The sequence below is a fragment of the Artibeus jamaicensis genome, unplaced genomic scaffold (assembly GCF_021234435.1).
Source record: "Artibeus jamaicensis isolate MK-2021 breed Jamaican fruit bat unplaced genomic scaffold, CSHL_Jam_final contig_685, whole genome shotgun sequence".
In the NCBI taxonomy this organism is placed as follows: domain Eukaryota; kingdom Metazoa; phylum Chordata; class Mammalia; order Chiroptera; family Phyllostomidae; genus Artibeus; species Artibeus jamaicensis.
The window spans coordinates 17,401,022-17,422,910 of NW_026521924.1; the positions used below are offsets into that span (position 1 = coordinate 17,401,022).

Genomic DNA, 21,889 nt, shown 5'->3' on the forward strand with positions numbered 1-21,889 from the left:
TAACTATATTCTCTCTGCAGCCACTGGTTCTTCATTTCTATGTTAGCCAGTTAGCTATCATGTATACCTTTTGACTGTTAAACAATCCAGACTCAACCAAAACAGAACAAAAAAAGCACCTAACCCTTGGCCAGGCCCATAGTTACTCTGTTCTAAGCAAGTGAGAGAAGCAACTTTATGTCAATGTTAGACTCATTTACAAGAAAATTAATATGTATAAAGTATATAAGTACATAGATATGTATCATATAAAAATACTGTGAAATGTTAATGTATTTTCTGTATGTGTGGTATTGATTAGACCATGGGGAATTTACTTAAAATGAAGGAGATTTCAAATCTAGAAGTGATAGAATGGTGTTTCACTAACTGCTTTTACCAGTTTTTTTTACTTTATTATTTTACAGATAATGAGCTTCAGTCCCCAAGATCTGCGAAGACGTTTGTGGGTGATTTTTCCAGGAGAAGAAGGTTTAGATTATGGAGGTGTAGCAAGGTAGTGATAGTATGACTGTTCAGAACTTATAGTTTCTTTCCTTCAAAGGTATCATTATACTTTGCTTGCAAGTATTATTTTCTCAAATCTTACATTTTAGGAAAATGAACTGTAGGAAATTATTGTACATTTATTCTGCAGCTATAGCATTTCAACATTAATTCAGAAGGTAACTAAGGTATTGCCAGTTGGTTTCACCTACATCGCTCTGTGAAATTGGGTTGTTTTTTATATCTGTCTAGGATTTAGAGAGCAGTGGTACTTGATGTGGATCACTGTAGGGCTTAGTAATACATGGAATAAGATTAGACTTATTTCAGCTGCTCTAATCACATGGGTCAATCAGTGAAGTTTCAACTTGACTATGTATAGTAGTTTATTGGTTCTAAAACTAACATTTTTATATTAACATTTCTGAAATTGAGATGTGTATCACAATTATAATTGGAAAAAAGTTTTAGTGGTTCATCTAATAATGGTGTCTTTAAAGTTGATGGTATCAGATTCTTTGAAATATAATAATCAGTGTATAAATATCATCTCTGTAAAATATATGTCAGGTTGAACAGAAGCAATAAAATCAACATGATAAATTAGGTAACTATTGCCAGCTGAGGAGTGTAAATTTTTAATTTTGTACCACTGCTCTCTGATTTGTTGTCATGGTCACTTGCATGATTTTTTACTTAAAATTTTCTTTTCATTTCAGAGAATGGTTCTTTCTTTTGTCACATGAGGTGTTGAACCCAATGTATTGCCTGTTTGAATATGCAGGGAAGGACAACTACTGCTTGCAGATAAACCCCGCCTCTTATATCAATCCAGATCATCTGAAATATTTTCGTTTTATTGGCAGGTTTATTGCCATGGTAAGTACAGTTGGAGAACTGTGTTTACTTTGCTAATTCAGCAATACTAAAGCATTGTTTTTTTAACTTTGTCATTTGAAATTTTCTCATCACTAAGACATTTCTAAGATTGGATTTGTTATCTTTGCCCTTTCTCTAGAAAAAGGGTGAATATAATGGAATCCTATATCAGGGGAGCCTTTTTTTAATGAAGAACTCATCTAACATTATAAAATACAGTAATATTATAAAATTATCTTAAATGGTACTTGTTTTTTCTTTCATAGGCTCTGTTCCATGGGAAATTCATAGACACAGGTTTTTCTTTGCCATTCTACAAGCGCATCTTGAACAAACCAGTAGGACTCAAGGATTTAGAATCTATTGATCCAGAATTTTACAATTCTCTCATCTGGGTTAAGTAAGTGTGTTTCCATTTATTTTATCAAAATACAGTCTGTATGCTTTCAATATGGTGTTAATATCTAAACTGTAAGCATGGTCTACGTTAAACCTGTTTCATTATTCAACATGATAAATTTTTTTTTCCTAAATATTTTATTTTTATTTATCTTCAGAGAGGGGGGAAGGGAAGGAGAGAGGGAGAGAAACATCAATGTGTGGTTGCCTCTCATGTGTCCCCCACTGGGAACTGGCCTGCAACCCAGGCATGTGCCCTGACTGGGAATCGAACCGCAATCCTTTGCTTCACAGGCCCGCGCTCAATCCACTGAGCTACACCAGCCAGGGCACAACATGATAAATTTTATAGAAATATAACCAAGATCTCAGGCAAAATATGATGACTTTAGAACGTAATTTTTTTGGTTTTCTTGTTATTTTGGTTTATAGTTATTTAAGAACATAGTCCTTTAGTTTAAAACTTTTTAAATAATTGGATTAGTATAACAAATAGTGCTAATTTCATTTGTGCAGAGAAAACAATATTGAAGAATGTGGTTTGGAAATGTATTTCTCCGTCGATAAAGAAATTTTAGGTGAAATCAAGAGTCATGATTTGAAACCCAATGGTGGCAATATTCTTGTAACCGAAGAAAATAAAGAGGAATATATCAGGTGAGAGAGAATGCTCCTTTTGACATAGTTGGTAACCTTTCTGTTGGACTACAGCATGTTGATAATTGCCTTGTAATACTAGTGGACAGTATGTTTAAAAATAATTTTTGCCTAGAAACTAATAATGAGAACTGAACATGTATTATTAAGGACACAAATGATCACTTTTTCTGCCTTGTAAGTGTTTGAGAAAGGAACAAGGAACGTGCTATGAGAAGTCTAAAGAAGAAGACATCATTTCATCTAGTTGTAATCATGGAGCAAGTAGTTGATGGTACTTAAGTTGAGCCTTTCAGTTGTGTAAACATGAGAGCAAAAGTTTGGAGCAGAGAGATGGAGGCTGGAAAGCACAAATCACAGGCAGTAATAGGGAAGAGTATCCCTGGTGTGTGAGGTGCTGTCAGGCAGCTCAGGTTTGATATCCCATTCTGCCCTGCATTTCAGAATCCAAAGAAAATGAAGACTCTTGAGAACAAAGGTGTGAAACTCATTTTCACCAGGGGCCACATCAGCCTCATGGTTGCCTTCAGAGGACCAAATGTAATTTCAACTCAACAGTTAAAGAGTGGTTATATTTATACAGTCCTGAGATTATTTCCGCCCTTTGTAGGCCCTTTGTGTAGCGGTTGTTCCTGGGTTTTATATTCCTTTCCTGGTATATTTCCAGCTTAATCAAAGTCTTGAAGATGTATGAAGTGATAGGAGAGAATTTTGGTTACAGAAAACTTTCACTTTTCTCCAAAAGCAAGAATTTTAATGGTAGAAAATAGTTCTAGATCACTTTAAACAACCAATTCTGTTACCTGCTATGCCATGTAACATATTGTTGAAAACAATCTCAAATTTATATGCAGATATTTTCATAGGGGATATTGTAAGATCAAGTAAAAATTTTAAGTAAAATGATGATTTATAGTACAATCCTCTCTTATTCTTTGCATCGGTTCATACTTTCAGTCTCAAGAGTTTTTGGTTCATTCACATTCTCAACACCAGTTCAGGGTTAGATTTCATATATGTGCTTCTTCTAGTATTCCAGTTTCTGAGAATTTTGCCTGCTTTTTTACTGTTTAAATATTAATATATTCATTCCAGCTTTCTTATGATTAGTATTTGTATGGTATATCTTCCTCCATCTTTTACTTTCAATCCTGTGTTTTTGTATTTAAAATACTCATATGTTTCTCATCAGCAGCATGTTCTTGGGTCTCACTGTTTTTATCCAGTCTGATAATCTTCACTTTTTAAAAAAACTATTTATTTTTAGAGGGGAAGGGAGGGAGACAGAGTTTCTTCCCCTTATGTATTAGGGAAAGAAACATCAGTGTTTGGTTGCTTCTCACAGTGCCCCCTGGGAACCTGGACTGCAACCCAGGCAGGTGCCCTGACCAGGAATTGAACTGGCGACCCTTTGGTTCCCAGCCTGTGCTCAATCCACTGAGCTACACCAGCCAGGGCTCATTTTTTAATTGCACTTTTTAGTACAGTTACATTTAGTTTTGTTATACATGATAGACTTAAATCTGCCACCTTGTGATTTATTTTTCCCAGTTTCCTTTGTTCCTCCTTTTCTGCTTCTTTTGAATTAATGGTATAATTTTTACTTTTCTGTTTTAATCTCTCCTGTTGTTTTACTATATCTGTCATTTTATAGTGAACGCTCTAGTGATTATAAAAATATGAATTCTTATCACTTAGAATTAATATTTTATTAACATTATGTATAATAATATAACATAATTAATAGCACACCATTATTTATACAGTGTAAGAGGCTCATGGTGGTATAATTTCATTTCTCTCACTCCAGCCATTTGTGCTTATTGTCATATTTTATTTCTTATGTTATCAACCCATAATACCTTATTATTAGCTTTGCTTTATGCAATCAGTAGATTTTTAAAGAAATTAAGAAAAACTAGTTTTTTATGTTTACTTACATTACCATTTCCGATTCTCTTTATCTCTTCCCACAGATCTATTTTCCATATAGGATGATTTCCCTTCAACTTCTAAAATTTTCTTTACCATTTATCTTCATGTGTACCAGTTGACAGTAAATTCTCTCAGGTTTTGTCTGAAACCATATTTATGTTATGTTTAATTTTAAAGGATATTCTCACTTTTTTTAGCACTTTCAATATTATTTCCTTTTTTGAGCACTTTGAATAATGTCATTTTATTGTTGGCATCTATTTTTGATATGAGTTATTGTTTTACTGAATGATGTGGGTTTTTTCCCCCTGTGGCTTTAAAAGATTTTCTCTTTAAATTAAGAAAGATTTTCTCTTTAATTTTGGTTTTAGCGCTCTGACCCTGATGTAATTGTGATTTCTTGTATGTATATTTATCCTGCGTGGCTTTTCTGACCTTGAATCTTCAAAGGATGCCATTTCAGTGGTCGTGGAATATTTGGGGCTTTATCTCAGCAGATGTTCCCTTTTCCTTGATTCCCGCTCTACATAGTTCAGAGATGTCAGTTTGGTATCATCCTTATCATACTTATCCTTTGATATCATCCCGTGGTTCTCAGATGCTGCATATATTTTTTTATCTTCTCTGTTCTTCAGTTTGGATCATTTTGCATTCACTTCTCTTAGTTAAGCTCACCCAATGAAATTTTCGTTTCAGATGTTTTATAATTTCCATCTGAGAAACTCTTCTTTTAAGAGTTTCTCTGCTAAGAATCTTCACTTCTATTTTATCCATCTTTAATAGCTTTTTCATTTTTTAATCTTCACGGAAGGATATGTGTATTTATTTTAGAAAGAGAAGAAGGGGGAGAGACAGACATTGATCAGTTGCTTTCCATAAGTATGTGCCCTGACTGAGGATTGAACCTGTACTGTAACCTCTTGGTGTACAGGACAGTGTTCTAAGCAACTGAACCACTTGGCTGGGGCTCTTTATATTTTTTATATGTATTTTGTTATCTTCTTAAAAAAGACCCTTTAACATTTCATTTAATACTGGTTTAGTGGTGATGAACTTGTTTAGGTTTGTTTTTTGGTTGGGGAAAGTCTTTATCTGTCTTTTGAGTCTAAATGATAGCTTTGCTGGATAGAGTAATCTTGGTTTATAGGTGCTTGGTTTCCATCACTCTGAATTTTTCTTGCCATTCCTTTCTCACCTGCAAAGTTTCTGTTGAGAAATCAGCTGACAGTTTTATGGGAGTGCCCGTGTAAGCAACCAACTGCTTTTCTATTGCTGCTTTTACGATTCTCTCTTTGTCTGTAACCTTTTGCATTTTAATTATGTGTCTTAGTGTGGACCTCTTTGGGTTCCTGTTATTTGAGACTTTTTGTGCTTCCTGGAATTGTATGTCCATGTCCTTCACCAGGTATGGGAAGTTTTCTTTCATTATTTTTTCAAATAGGTTTTCAGTTCCTTGCTCTTTCTCTCCTCCTTCTGGCACCCCCCATGATGTGAATGCTAATATGCTTGAAAGTTGTACCTGAGGCTCTTTACACTATCCTCGTGTTTTTTATTCCTTCTTTTTCTCTGCTCTGATTGGATGTTTTATGCTTCCTTATATTCCAAATTGCTGTTTTGATTTTCGGCTTCATCTGTTCAACTCTTTATTCCCTGTAATGTATTCTTCTGACCAGAGTTATTCTCTATGGTTTCCATGTCCTTTTTTATGCTCTTGAAGTTCTAAATTTGTCTCCTTCCTTACAACCAGTGTTTTGAACTCTGCATCTAGTAGATTGCTTGTCATCATTTTGTTTAGTTCCCTTTCTGGAGTTTTGTTCTGTTCTTTAATTTTGGACATGTTTCTTTGTTTCCTCATTTTGGCAGCTTCCATGTGTTTGTTTCTATGTATTAGGTAAAACTGCCATGTCTCCCAGGCTTAGTAGAGAAGCCTAATATGTAGGTGTCCTGTGGGGTCCAGTGACACAGCCTTCTCATACACCAGAGCCACACACTCCAGGTGTGCACCACATCCCCTTTCTTGCCCTATGTGGGCTGTGTACACTCTTCCGTTATGGTTGAGACTTGCTTATTGTTGGCACACCATTGGAAGGGATTTACCCCCAGGCCAGTGGGCTGCAAGGACTGGTTGTAACAAATTAGCTGTGCAGAGGCCCACTTCATGAATAAGGACTTACTTCAGGAAAGTTGTGGTGCCCCTCGAGTGTGTCACTTGTGGGGTGGTTGGGTAGTGCTTCAATGTGGTCTGAGCTATACACTGGGTGCACTGGCTCTGGGGCCTCCTGCGAGGTATAGGCCAAGGTCATCTACCACCTATTTTCTGTCTGGGGCTACCTGGCATGAGCTACAAAGTGATCTGAAGATGGCTGCTACTTGTACTGAGCCTGGAGGTGCCCAGGAGAGGCCAAACTATGACCCAAGGCTGGGTGTTGCTAGTTCCAGGCCTGGAGCCATTTAACAAGAGGTACAAGGTACTACTCTGAGGCCAGATACTGCTTGTTTGATAGATTTTAGGAAAGTCTGAAGCTTGAGCCAAGAAAAGCCATTTGTATGGAAAAGCCACTAGAACTGGCTGAGTGGGCTCACAGTTTGGGTGGGGTGGGGTCTCAGGGAATGACCAGGTCAGGGCACAGTGATACCCTAGTTGATAGAGACTAAGATATAGTGCCCACCCCCTAGCATTTCTGTCTGGCAGAAAGCTGCCCCTCTAGCTCTTACCCTGATGCCAGATAATTCAGTTCCTTCCGTTTGTTTCTGGTGCCTTTCAAGCTGCTGCTCTAGTGCTGGAACTCAGAGGAAGTAAGTCTGAATAAGTCCATGTACAACTGACTGGAACAGCAGAAGCCCTCCATCTCACTGAGCCACCCCAATCCCCCTGGGTTTTATAGCCAGAATATGGAGACTTCTCTTCCTGGCACTGGAACCCTGGTCTGGGAGGCCTGATGTGGAGCTGGGACTCTCTGTTGCTCATAGGAGATCTCTGCAGTTGATATATCCATCTGGGTTTTTATCTGCCACACACGGGTGTGGAATAAGCCCATTTCACTTCTGTGCCCCTCCTGTAAGTCTCAGTATGGCTTCTTGTTTGGTTCTAAACAATGGTTGTATAGTTTGGTTGTAATTCTGATGTGGTTGTGAGAGGATGTGAGTCCATGCCACCATCTTGACTAGAGGTCTGTAGTCATTTTTTATTGTGGAAGATACTTGGTAGATACTCTAGGTTATTTTTTCTTCTTCTGTAAGAACTTCGAGTTTTGTTTTGACAGGCAGTGAAATTTAAAGGCAGATCACATTGATCCTGTGGAAGCCAGTTAGAGCTGGTCTATTTCCATTTTGCTTTTAATCCTAAAACATAACCTTTATTCCCAGAATATGGTCCTTGTTCCTTATAGTGGAAAGCCCAAAGTGTTTACCATGTAATTTTGTGAAATGTGAACACTTAAATTCTGTCTCTTTAGCATTATATTAGGTAGCTGCTGAAATTTCTGCTTAGATCTTTGGCTGGCTTACTGCTTTGCGTGGGGTTCCTTGGAGTCTTGCCATTTTCTACATGTATATTTAGGAGTCAACTAAGATTTTTGTTTTAAGATTTTTATTTATTTATTTTTAGAGAGAAGGGAAGGGAGGGAGAAAGAGGGTGAGAAACATGGATATGTGAGAGATACAGTAGCTTCTTGCACACCCCCTACTGGGGGCCTGGCCCACAACCCAGGCATATACCCTAACTGGGAATCAGGCCTACAACCTCGTGGTTTGCAGGCCAGTGCTCAATCCACTGAGCCACACTAGCTGGGGCTCAGCTAAGGATTTGCAGTATGTTTCTTCTGTGCAGATTTGGGAACTCCCTGTCGTTGTCTTCTTTCTTCCTGGGATATTCCCATAGTGTCTTTGGCAGCTTCAAGTTCCCAATGGCATGTTACCTCTGTAACATATAAGACTATTGCTTCTGTGCTCTGTGTAAACTGGGAAGTGCCCTTAGGGGAAAAGCCTATTAAATGTGGACCTGCTCCAGTGTTCCAACCTCCTTTAAGAATCTTATCCCCACCAATTAATTGTTGCCTGCCTTTGACTTTTCTCTGATGACTTCAAACATCTTTTTATAATTTTACTAGTTTTTAAGAATTTACTTATTTATTTTTTATACAGACGGAAAGAGAGAGAGAAAGAGAGGGAAAGAAACATCAACCTGTGGTTGCCTCTTGTACACCCACCCCCCCCCCCCCACCCCCGCCCCCCCCCCGGGGACCTGGCCTATAACCCAGCCTTGTGCCCTGACCGGGAATCGAACTGGCAACCCTTTGGTTCACATGCCAGCATTCAGTCCACTGAGCTACACTAGCCAGGGCTGTTTTTGTACAGTTTATAATTGTAATTACCAAGAGCATTAGTCTAATACAACCTATGCTGCCATTTAAAAAAATTTTCGAGTTCTCAGTAAACTTTTCCAAGTTCTCAGTAAACTTGAGAACTTTAGTTGCCTCAAGTTGTCATTAAGTAATCACATTTGTTTGTTCATTAAATTTTTTAAAAATACTTTGTAATAAAATAGAAAAAAGTTTATATTTGTTGTGATTTTAACTTTGTTCTATGTCTTAGGTGTGTAACTATGTATATGAAGATTAGAAGGAAGTAGAAGTTGTAATCTACAATATTTAGTAGAAGACAATTTCCTTTAAAATATTTTCATTGAAAAAAAATGCAAGATGAAACCTATAATTTAAAAGAAGCTTTAAGAGACTTGCAATGCATGAACTTTCTTTTCTTTTTTAAAAGATTTTATTTATTTATTTTTAGAGAAAAGGAGGGAGAAAGAGAGAGAAACATTAATGTGTGGTTACCTCTCATGCAATCCCAACTGGTGATCTGGCCTGCAACCCAGGCATGTGCCTGACTGGGAATTTAACTGGCAACCCTGTAGTTTGCAGGCCAGCACCCAATCCACACTGAGCCACACCAGCCAGGGCACAGTGTATAAACTTACTTTCAATTCTGATTTAAGCAATTTTTTTAAATCAGTCTTGGTGGAATTTAAGAACTATTTGATATAAAGTAATTATTTGCTTTTTTGTGTGATAATAGAATTGTGATTGTTTTTAAAAAGAGACCTCATCTTATAGAGATACATACTAAAATAATGTTTAAAATGAAGTTATGTCTCAAGTATGGGTAAGGGACATAATGAAGTAACATTGGTATTGTATGGAAGCTGGGATATCTATGTAGGAGGTTTATTATATTCTTTTTTTTATTGATTTGAGAGAGAGAAACAAGTATTGATTTATTGTTCCATTTATTTATGCATTGGTTGATTCTTTTATATGCCCTGAATAGGAATGAAACCTTCAACCCTAGTGTATCAGGACAACACTCTTAACCAACTGAACTACCCAGCTGTGCCCTATATTCTTTTGTATATGAAGTTTTTACTAATAGTAAAGTTTTAAATTTTTATTTTTGTACTCAGAATTTAAACATAAAGTTTAAACTTCCTGATAGTTTTTTTTAATATTTATTTACTAGAATGGTAGCTGAATGGAGGTTGTCTCGAGGTGTTGAAGAACAGACACAAGCTTTCTTTGAGGGTTTTAATGAAATTCTCCCCCAGCAGTATTTGCAGTACTTTGATGCAAAGGAGTTAGAGGTAATGAGTTTTTCTTCTTTCCTCTTTAGCATGCTAATAAATAATGCCTTCAGTTATCTGCTTTAGGCTCACTTCCCTGTCTTTCCAGTGGCAATATTATTTTTTATGCAGGCAGGATGTTTTGAAGTATCCCCTGTGGTTTAAAATGTCCATAACTTACCTAAATATATCAAAGTATTACAGTCAGAACATCTCTACAATGAATGACTCATTTACCTTAATCTGTGTATATATAACACTGTACCTTGGAAACTCAGCCTTCAGAAGTATTGTAGATACAATTCTTGATACGCAGTTTATAAGCCAAAGCCTCCTTATTAATTTGTTTTTGAAAGTTGTTTAATATTAGTCCTTTCTTACCTATGTCTAGTATTATTATATAGATTATACAATTACCTATAGAAATCATTTGTTTTTTTTTAATCCCTAAAGGTCCTTTTATGTGGAATGCAAGAGATTGATTTGAATGACTGGCAAAGACATGCTATCTACCGTCATTATACTAGGACAAGCAAACAGATCATGTGGTTTTGGCAGGTTTGTCTCAGTTTACTTCTTTTCACAAACACACCATAAGTTTTTAGAAATTTTTTACCATATATGAAAATAAATCACAGAACAAAATGTAGCAGTATGTTCAGACTCTTTATTCCATCCTATGCATTATAATAAATGAATGTAGATTATAGCAGCATGTTTTTAAGATTAGTAAGCAGCACACACCTTGCACCTTTCCTCAGGGTATAAGATAACTCCAGATGTTAAGATTCTCCTGCATTTAATCTACATGCTTTGAAATTTTATAGACTGGAAGGATGGTTTTCATTATTCATACCTCATTAAGAATCACATAATGGTAAGCAAGCAGACTTAAGGAAGAGACTTGGTTTGAAATCAATGGTGTCTTCTTCAAAAAGTCTGTTGTACCACATGAAAAGATTTTCAATATCACTAATCATTAGGGAAATGCAAATCAAAATCACAGTGAGATACTATTTCATACCTATTAAAATGGCTATTACCAAAAATAATCATCACATCATCATCATCCTTAGTGAGAATGTGGAGAAATTGGAACTCTCCTGCATTTACTGGGAATATAAAATGGTGTATCACTGTGGAAAACAGTTTGGTGGTTCCTCAAAAAGTTAGACACACAATTAACATGATCCAGCAATTCTAATCCTAGGGTATACTCAAAAGAATTGAAAGCAGGGACTCGGCCTATGTTCATAAAAGCATTAATTACATAGTCAAAAGATGAAAGCAATCTAAGTATCCATCAACAGATGAGTGGATAAACAAAATGTGGTACATATGATACGTACAATGGAATATTATCCAACCTTAAAAGAAAGGAAATTCTAGCATAAGCTACAACATGAATAAACCTTGAGGATATTATACTAAGTGAAATAAGTCAGCCTTGGCTGGTGTAGCTCAGTGGATTGAGCACGGGCCTGCGAACCAAAAGATCCCCATCAGGGCACATGCCTGGGTTTCAGGCCAGTTTCCAGCAGGGGATGCACCAGAAGCAACCATACATTGGTATTTCTCTTCTTCTCTCCCTCCCTTCCAAAGATAAATAAATTAATTTTTTTTTAAAAAGAAAGAAGCCAGCCACTAAAGGACAGTTATTGTATGATTCCATTTATATGAGGTATCTAGAACAGCAAATTCATAGACATAGAAAATAGAATAGAGGCTACCAGGGTATGGGGAGAAGGGACAGTGGCAGGATAAGTTTAATGCATTCAGAGTTTTTGTTTGGTGTGATAATTATATAGTAGAATTAATGTACTTAATGCCATTGAATTGTATACTTAAAATGTTAAGTATGGACAATCGCGGTTCGATTCCCAGTCAGGGCACATTCCTGGGTTGCTGGCCGGTTCCCTGCAGGCCAGTTCCCTGCAGGGGATGCACAAAAGGCAACCATACATTGATGTTTCTCTCCCTCTCTCCTTCTTTTCCCCTCTAAAGATAAATAAATAAAATCTTAAAAGAAAATGTTAAGTATGTTACATATATTGTATCATAATAAACATTTTTTAAATTTATATTGCCGCTGTTCTTTTAAATTCATAAGAAAGATGAACTGAAGTCCTGTAACAAATCAGATTAGCAATTTAAAAATACTTGACAGTAGTACAATAGGATAAAAGTTATTCTTTACCAAAAAAATTTGGCTGAGCCAAAATACTTATGCTATAGGCTAAAAACATTCTCCAGAAACATAATGTTTTGTTTTTGTTTTTTTTAATAAGATTTTACTTATTTTTAGAGAGAGGAGGAGAGAAACATCAGTGTGTGGCTGCCTCTCAAGTGCCCCCTACTGGGAACCTGGCCCATGACCCACACATGTGCCCTGAATGGAAGTCAAACTGGCAACCCCTTGGTGTCCACTGAGCTACACCAGCCAGGTTCAGAATTATTATACAGGAGTTAACAGACACATAATTTTGGCAACACTTAACTTATTAGGGTATATCTGGATCAGAATTCTTTGAATTTGATTTCATTTGTTCATAAAACCAAAAGTCTTTATTGCCTCAAGCTGTGTTTTATGTAATGACATGAGTCTTCTATAGGGTAAGCATATCTGGGGTAGGGGAAGAAGGAGCTACCCTAGAAGAACTGACCTTGAGACTGTGAGTAGGGAGCTCTTGAGCCCAGGACACCCTCTTTTTCTATCTCCCTATAAGGATGTGGTCTTAAGATTTACATAGGGGAAGGTTGGTGGGACTGTGACAAGCAGAGACACCCCTCCATCCACAGTGGTGAGTACAGTCATTAGTGCATCTGACACTGGGAGTTTAAGATTTTAAATAATTGTTTTTCTTGTTTAGTATGCTGAATGTAACATATGACCTATGTATCTCTTTAAATATGCTTTAACAGTTTGTTAAAGAAATCGATAATGAGAAGAGAATGAGACTTCTACAATTTGTTACTGGAACCTGCCGATTACCGGTTGGAGGATTTGCTGACCTCATGGGTATGTGTATAGAATTACTTTTCCTCCACAGAAAATTGTTTATCACACTGCTGTTACATCAATGTAATGGCATCTGGCGATTCTAATCCTAGGGTATACTCAAAAGAATTGAAAGCAGGACTCAGCCTGTGTTCATATTAATGTGTTATACATACTTATCAGAAATAACAATGATAAATATAGCCATTTTCTTAAATAGTCATAGTTAACCTAGGTTTGTATAAATTTTTAAACACTTTGTACTCTTTACCTCTAGAAATTTTTAAACCCTTAGACTACACCCCACATTTTAATTCAGTAGGGTAGTAATCTTCTGTTTGTAAATCTATTTGTTCATTCAGTCATTTGGCAAACATTTTTGTGTCTCCTCTGAGGCGCTGCTGGTTGTATTATACTATGTGTTAATGAACTATATTTTAAGTGCCTTTTTTAAGGTACTATATTTTAATATTTTTACCACTCTTCCCCTCTTGTACCTGGAGCTCCTTAAGATATAGATCTATATCTTCACCTTTTTATTTCTGACACCTAGCATAATGCTTATCACATAGTAGCCAGATTAAAGTGCATTGTTTTGAAATGAGTGATTATGAGAATATTTTGCAACTAATAAATTCAAGTCTTCCTTTAACACCAATATTATATCAGCTACCATAAGAGGATAGAGAAGTTGTGATCCCTAAGCCTGCTTCAGCTAAAACAAAGAGACAGAATAAAAAGAACTAGGTAATTTTGGACAAAGTGTATGATCAATTTCAGTATCTTTAAAAGCCAGACCAAAAGAATGTGAACATTACTCTGAGGGTATCGTAAGCTATGGAAACTTTGTGAAAAGAGGAACACTTGCTGAAGCTGCATTTTAGAAAGGTTTGATGGCAAGGCATAGTATGCATCAAAAGATAGGCAGAGCCTGGAAGATAGGAAGAAATGATTGGAGCAATGATGAGAACCTGATCTTAGGAGATGAAAGTAGAGATGGAAAAGAGTGAATAAATGCTACAGAAATTCCAAAGGTAGAAACAGTACTTGATTAAAAGATGAGATAAGAAGGAAGAATGTTGAAGGTAGTTATGAAATCTGGAAAAATTGAGTCAAGTTGTGACATGTAACGAACATGGTTTGGAAGTATCGGGGGAGGATAATGAGTTGCTTAAAATCTGCTGAGTTTAAGGTGACTGCCAGACAACCAAGTAGAAAGTAGTCAGGAAGCAGGGAGTAAGTTTATAGCTGTTACCAAAGTATGACTTTCGAGGAGAAGTAGAGCCTTATATTTAAAACTGTGAGAATGGGCTTATGCAAAAAGAGAATAGAGGGTTGATGCTTAAAACATCTGTATTTAGGGATGAGACTAATAGCTTAGAGGGAGACTTAAAGGGGAGGCCTCAGAGTAAAAAGGAGAAATATATATTCTAATTCCTTGGAAGGAATATGAAGGGAAGTTTTTAATCCAGTGCTAGAGAGAGGGTGGTTTCTAAATAAGTTATTAGAGAGGGGCACCTTTGAGAATGCTCTCTAGTTTGAAAAAGAGAAAACATGTTGGGGGTTAGGAATAGTGACCAAAATGAGGGGGGGAAATGGTATAAGATTCTCATTATAAACTGGAAATATGATTATTAGAGATGATAACTAGGTCTGCTCTTGGGAGTACTTGTGGTTGGGTGGAGCTGTCTAAAACAACACAGAAGGGCACCTGTGCAACAAGGCAGAGAAACCAAGACCGTGGTTCGTAGAATTTTATAAGCCATCTGATTTAACCTTCCACCCAGTGTAGGAGGATAAAGTTGTAAGAGTGATATATATATAATAATTTAATTTGGTGGTGCTTGAACATACCAGATCTGACATTCCATTTTTATAACAATATTTGTAATTTCCTCTTTAATGTTCTGGAATGAAATTGGTAGATGCAAAATAACATATCTTTTATTTCCCCCAAAATACATGTACATAACAGTAACTTTTTAAGAAATAATTTATAATAAAATAATATTTATTTCAATATATGTATATTTGGGAACAGCTATGTTAGAAAACACAAATAGTCAGATACTTGTTTATGCTTAAGAAAAGGTTTGGATTTAAGGGAAGATCAAAAGCCCCTCTGTGTAAGAAGCACTGGAATGTAGAAGAAAAAATAGAAAAAGTAAGAAAAATAGACTTAAATAAATATCATAAGAAAAAGTGGGAAATAACCTGAATGAAGTAGGGATACTATACCTGCCAGAATAAATTATAAATAATCAAAGTAGGGAAAAATAAGGTAGATCTTAAACTGTAGTGTCTAACCCTCACTAGGTAGCTCAGTTTGGTTGGAATGTCATCCTGTGCACCAAAAGATTACAGGTTTGATTCCCAGCCAGGGCACAGACCTAGGATGCAGGTTTAACCCCCAGTTGGGATGATTTTCTCTCTCTCTGTCTCCCCCTCTTCCCTCCTCCCTTTAAAACCAATAAATACATATCCTTGGATGAGGATTTTTTTTAAGTGTATTGTTTATCATGAAATTACACTACAGTCCAAGGCTTTGATATGTAAAAAGACCTCAGAGACCATATCATTTGGCAGTTTAAATAAGTTGAAAACAGGAACGTAAGTGCAAGAGTCTACATAGAAGTGTCGTAGTTTAAGCAGAGTGTCAGAGTACGATTGAAAATAACAGGTAACCTAAAAATAATTGCAGTGTATAATGTTTACAACTTGATGTCTTACCATTCCATATTAATTAGCACTGTTAAATGAAACTTTTCCATCCATATGATTAGAAATGTTGTAATAATATTGAGAGAATGTGCAGTGTGAATAAATTATTTGATAATTTCTAACTTAATTATTTATCCTTTTAAATAATAACCATTTCCTATATCACTGGGCTTTTCACTTAACTACCTGTGAAAATACTTCAATGTTATTAGATACAAAAGTATTACAGATTTATATTCCTACAAGGTTTATTCTTGTGGGACATGAGAAAATTCTGAGTACAGCTGTCCTGACACATTGCAGAACATTTAGTGTGCCTAGTACCTTTTAATGAGTGAGTAGTACTACCAATCAGTGACCACCAATAAATGGTTCCTAAGAAGCAGTAGTGACCTTTTGGAAGACCAGTGTTTAAAAAAGATCAGCATTCACAGCTGTCTCCAACAGAATATAAATGAGAAGCAAGAATTAGGTGTGTGTAAAGGTATGCCCTACAAGACCTATGTGCCATAAGCATTGTTAATACTGAATTCACTAGGTGGTTTGTTTATATTTTATAAAGTTTTAACTGTTTATGTTTAAATCATGTTTTATCATATAAGACAGTGGTTTGTACTTTCCCTCTGGTATTTAAAGCCAGAAGTAAGCTTTTTATGTGTTCTCTTATGTGATTATAACATTGTTATTGTAGCTAAAGAATGCTAAATAAAACTGCATTTTCTCTTCTTGTGTGCATACATTAGCAAAATGGTTGTCAAACCTTCACACTCATCAGAATCACCTGAAAGCTTATTAAAACATATTTCGGATAGCCCCAGAGTTTCTGATTCAATTCAGTATGTTTAGGATAGGGCCTGTAGTTTTGTGATTCTAACAAGTTCCCTGGTAATGCTGATCTGATGCTGCTGGATCACAATTTGGGATGCACTACATTATCAAACTTGATTTTACTATGTTTCAGGGAGCAATGGACCACAAAAATTCTGCATTGAAAAAGTTGGGAAAGAAAATTGGTTACCCAGAAGTCATACCTGGTAAGTAAAATCAAAAAGAGTAGAGAAAATTGCCATTTCCAGTTGTTCTTTAGATATTAAAGCCTATTAGAAATTAAAAATGAAATATTTCTCTTATTGTATTGAATTATTTTTAACACCTTTATTAGGGCATAATTTATAATACATACTATAAAACTTACCCATTTTAATTCAATGAGATTTAATAGATTTAGAGTAGTAACCATTACTACAATCCAATTTTAACATATTTCCATTGCCCCAAAACAATTTGCCCATCTGCAGTCAAGTGATAACTTTAAAAACCAGTGTTGTGCCCTGGCCATGTAGCTCAGTTAGTTAGAGCATCATCCCAATGTGCCATAGTTGTGGGATTGATCCCTGGTCAGGGCACATACAAGAGTCAACCAATGAATGTATAGATAAGTAGAAAAACAAGTTGATGTTTGTCTCTCGTTCTTACTTCCTTTCTCTCTAAAATCAACTATAAAAAATAAAAATAAACAGTGTTGTTGTATAATATACTGCCTATATAGGATTTTTTGTACATTTCCTTTCCTCAAACTAATAATTCTTACTTTTAGTTTTAACCGCCTGGACCTGCCACCCTATAAGAGCTATGAGCAACTGAAAGAAAAGCTGTTATTTGCAATTGAAGAAACAGAAGGATTTGGACAAGAGTAACTTCTGGAAACTTGTACCCCCAAAGGACAAGAACTTGTTTGCAATTGTTTGTCCTTTTCCTTCTCTACCTTTGCACATCTTGTAAAATTGGACTGTGACTGTTTAGAGAGTTATCTGAGTGTAAGTAAATTATCATTGAGATTTATCTCCCAGTGATTCTGGATTTTTACTCAAATGTTTCCAGAAATCAGATCTGCAAATGACTAGTCAAAACCTTACTTACCATGAGATTTAACACAACAATGAAATCTGCCTTGTTTTATTCCACTAGATTGTTTCCTTAATTATGTATATGTGTATCAGAAGTCTCACTCTTACATCCTAGAACAGTAACAGAAACATTGTTAACCTCATGTGTGTGTGCTCTAACACTGCCGTCCTACAGCAGACTTGATGCAAGTGACAGGATCACCTCATCCAGAAATTGTCAGCTCAAAGGGAAGGCGGTTAGGGTCTACCCAGCCCTACATTCATTTGGTTTTTTATGCCACCTACTCCAGAAAATATATGTGGTATTGTCTCTTAAAGCCCTAGGTTTTGTTTTGTTTTGTTTTTGTTTTTCCCAGAGTAGAGACTCCACCTTTTCATTGCTGGGGGGGAAAAATGCTATTGCTTTGTCTTACAGAGCGAATGTCTGCCCCCTACCCATTTATTGTATAAGTCTGAACTTTGGTAGCATACGGCTATGGAAATTAAGCCTTCTATAAAGACTTCCTATAGAGGTGAATTCTCATATTGAAATGTAGTTACCTGCAATATTTACTAGAGATTTATGAGATTAAATTAAGAGATAATGTAAGAAAGTAGACTTTTTTTGGTTCTACATAAATGCTTGATGATTCATTTAGGGACCTAGAAATATTGTGTGAAAATGTATAAATATCACCCAAAAGGCTTTCTGCCCTATATATTTTTAAAATACAGAATAGTTATATTTTAAGTAGCCCCGGCCCTAGTTCTATAGGGCTTGGCTATTTAATATTTTTATGCAAGAAACACTTAGTTCTGGAAAAGGTAAATGCTTGTATATATTTTTGCAGCCTGGGATCTCCCTTACTGCATTTCTTTCTTTAATTTAAGTGGCCACATGTATATGTCTTCCTGCTGCGTTAGAAAAATGGGGGCTGGATATCCCAAGAATCAGAGGTTTTATAAAAAGACTGCAGATAGACAGCAGACAGAAATATCTTCCAAATGCTATCTTAAATTTTGGTCCAAACTGAACATTTGGAAATAGATTTATTGTAAGTGTTTAGAGTGATTTCTTAAATATGAACTAAATTGCTTTTAGAGTCTTTTTTCTTTGTCAGCATTGTAAATGCTAATAAATGGTTAATTTTTTTAACTGCATGTTATGTTGAAATAAAAACAAAGTAAAATGAGCAATTGTCTTATTCTTTTGCTCTTTTGGGAGGTTGGGGAAAGCAGCATTTCACAGCTTGGGTCAGTAGGGAAGGACCTCAATTGTTTCATCAAATAGAGTGGTTTAAAACTGATCCAGCTGCTCATAATAATGAATTCCTACTCTGTCTTTTATGATCTTATATTGTACAGAAGAATCTAATTTTATAAGACTTACAATAACTCTATTTAAGATTGAGGTACTAAATTTTCACCGAAAGATTGACATACCAATGTCAATTCATCAGAAATTTAAGTGAAACATGACTCACCTGCCCACAGAGGTCTCATGCTAAATGAGCTGTTTCAGTCAATCCTACTTTTTATTTATCTGGTTAATAATCTGAAATGTTACCAGGGATGATTCATAGAATTAAGACTTCTCTATATTTATATCCCTCCTTGGTTTGGATGTAACTCTCATTCTTCTAAACTCCTTAAGATTAAATATTTCTATTTAATAGTTGGTATCTCCAGCCCCCTCACTTTTTTTGTTTCTTTTAGAGTTATTTACAAGATTATTTGTATATATGCTATGCTTTCATTAACTAAAAACGGAATAGCATCACTGGATTGTATATTACTGTATTGGCATTCCTTTTTTTCCCCTTGAACTGTAATTTCAAATACTCAGGTAACTCTTCAGATATCACAGGGAGTCAAGTGCTCTTATAAAGGTCCCTTGGGGGCTGCCTCACTTGCATTTCCTTAAAAGATGTAAGACTGTTTATAATTAAAATTTTTTGATCTTTCATTTGCACATTTTTCTGTTAGTCTTGTAAGGTTTTCCCCACCTGTAGAAAAGACCAGATCTTACAGATTTCTGACTGCTTTTGTAACTGACTGGATTACAGCCTAACTGTACTGTAGAAGAGGTAGGACTAAAAAAAATACCAGAAAGATCCACCAAGGTGAGAATTGGCATCTATTGTGAAGAGAACTAAGATGAAGATACCTGCTTTTCTGAGACAGCCACAGGTGCTCTAAGTCAGGACCTTAGCCATGGATGCTGAACCACCAGCTAGCTACCATGACTGACTGCTCTCAGTAGGCCTTTCTGCTCACTAGCTTCAGGAGACCTTTTTCTTAATGGGGAAACAAGGTGATCAAGCTCATTTAAAAGAGAACCACTGAGCCCTGGCTGGTGTTGCTCAGTGGATTGAGCACAGGCCTATGAACCAGAGAATCGAGGTTCGATTCCCAGTCAGGGCACATGCCTGGGTTGCAGGCCAGTTCCCAGCAGGGGACCCACAAGAGGCAACCATATATTGATATTCTCTCCTTCACTTTCCCTCTAAAGATAAATAAATAAAATCTTAAAAAATAATAAAGTAAAAGAGAATCAGTGGAGAGAGGCTAAAAGGAAAGTGGGATTTCTTTTTTTATAATTTTTTATTTAAAGGTTTTAGTTATTTTTAGCACAAGGGGAAGGGAAGGAGAGAAACATCAATGTGTGGTTGCCTCTCACGTGGCCCCACTAGGCCACCAAGGGATGTGCCCTGACTGGGACCGAGCTGGTGACCCTTTGGTTTGCAGCTGGTGCTCAATCTGAGTTATTGCCAGGGATGTGCTAAGTGGGATTTCTTAATACATATGCTGATATAACAGTGATTGGAGGACAGAAACTGCAGGTTCTTCACCAGTGCTGAGTACACCCTCTCCAATACACCCTCTCCTCTTTAATCTGTCCCATATAAGCAGAAAACTCTAGCTTTAGTGTAGCTAAGAAAAGAGGGGAAGGTGTATTCCCCACAGCATGAGAAAATCTTCCATGGAGAAATAAGTAATTGTTCTTAGTGACCATTTGACTCTCCAGCCCCAAACTGGGACCTGGGACTCAGCTGTTGCTGACTGACAGCTGTTACCTGAACTTATACAATCTTACATTGCATAACTTGAGGACAGAAAGCTGTCATAGTCCATTTCAGTTGTCAATTCCTATGTGTCTACAGGACTTCTTTGTGTCAGAACATTTGTGGGGAGGATCCAGGGAATGTGACAAGGAGGAGGGTCCTCAGTGGAGACCTCAGAAAGACATTGTTGGTCTCTATTTGTCTTTGCTATCCTAGCAACCAGCACCACGACTATATTCACTTAGCCTCAGGGCAACTGTCAACATTTATTACTATGTCCCAAACATAGATATGCTTCATGCAGTCTTTTAATCTTCTTGGCCATTCTCAGAGAGGGATAATTACCTCTATTTTACAGGTTAAAAAAAATGATCAAAGTGATTAACTTGAAGTGTACAGAGCTATTAAGTGGTGAGAAGGCAAACTGGAATCAGGACTGACTCCAAAGGCTGCATGCTTACACATTTTGCTATACTGCTATCCATAAACTGCAGCCCTTGTAGTCTTCTGTAATTGATTCAGCCGCTCCATTTAATTGGTTTCCAAATCCTGTCAAGCCCACCTCCAAAACTTCTTTTGAATCACTTCTCTCAGAGATGTTCTCATTGTCACAGCCCATATCTTCATCCCTGGATGAATGTAGCAACTTCTTGTCATTGCTTTCATTCTCTCCCCTGCAATCCAACTGTGCAACCTCAAAATGACCTATGGAAGACCTTAGTCTCATGCTTTTTCCCTGCTTAAAATCTTACAATGATTCCTCCATTAACAGAATAAACTCCAGAACTCGGAAACCTGCCATTCATTCAAAGCCAACAATTATCTCCAACTCCTCCTTCCCCATCATTCTGGCACCAGTCACATACTACTGGCCAGACTCTGTTTTGCATCTGTGAATGTGATCTTGTGAAATCATTTCATCCCTCTCAGCCTGGTTCTCCATATGCAAGAGGGTGATGATCCCTTGTGTGCTTATTTTCCAAGATGTTTTGAGATCCAGTCTCTGCAGCCCTTACAGAAACAACTGTTGCTAAGATAGTGTAGAGAGATCCTGCACACCCTTCACCCACCTTTCCCCAATGTTAATATCCTGTATAACTTGTTACAGTTACCAAAACTAATAACTTGAGGTAAAGTAACACTAAGCTACAGCCTTAATCAGATTTCACCAATTTTTCTACCTACCAATCACATTTTTTTTTCAGTCTCCTCCAATCTGTGACAGTTCCACATTCTTTCATGACCT

At 36.5% G+C, this 21,889-nt stretch overlaps 1 protein-coding gene across 3 annotated transcripts in view; it reads left to right on the forward strand.

Moving 5' to 3' along the window:
• ITCH (itchy E3 ubiquitin protein ligase) overlaps positions 1–19,544 on the forward strand; it is a 119,008-nt gene extending 99,464 nt beyond the window's left edge. For all 3 annotated transcript variants that reach the window (XM_037164681.2, XM_053671029.1, XM_037164682.2), the window contains 9 exons: positions 408–496; positions 1,206–1,365; positions 1,632–1,765; positions 2,281–2,421; positions 9,874–9,994; positions 10,427–10,531; positions 12,896–12,992; positions 16,654–16,726; positions 17,290–19,544. In XM_037164681.2, coding sequence (XP_037020576.2) covers positions 408–496; positions 1,206–1,365; positions 1,632–1,765; positions 2,281–2,421; positions 9,874–9,994; positions 10,427–10,531; positions 12,896–12,992; positions 16,654–16,726; positions 17,290–17,389 — 1,020 coding nt within the window. In that variant the 3' untranslated portion in view covers positions 17,390–19,544. The remainder of the gene's footprint in view (positions 1–407; positions 497–1,205; positions 1,366–1,631; positions 1,766–2,280; positions 2,422–9,873; positions 9,995–10,426; positions 10,532–12,895; positions 12,993–16,653; positions 16,727–17,289) is intronic.
• Positions 19,545–21,889: the final 2,345 nt, after the last annotated feature.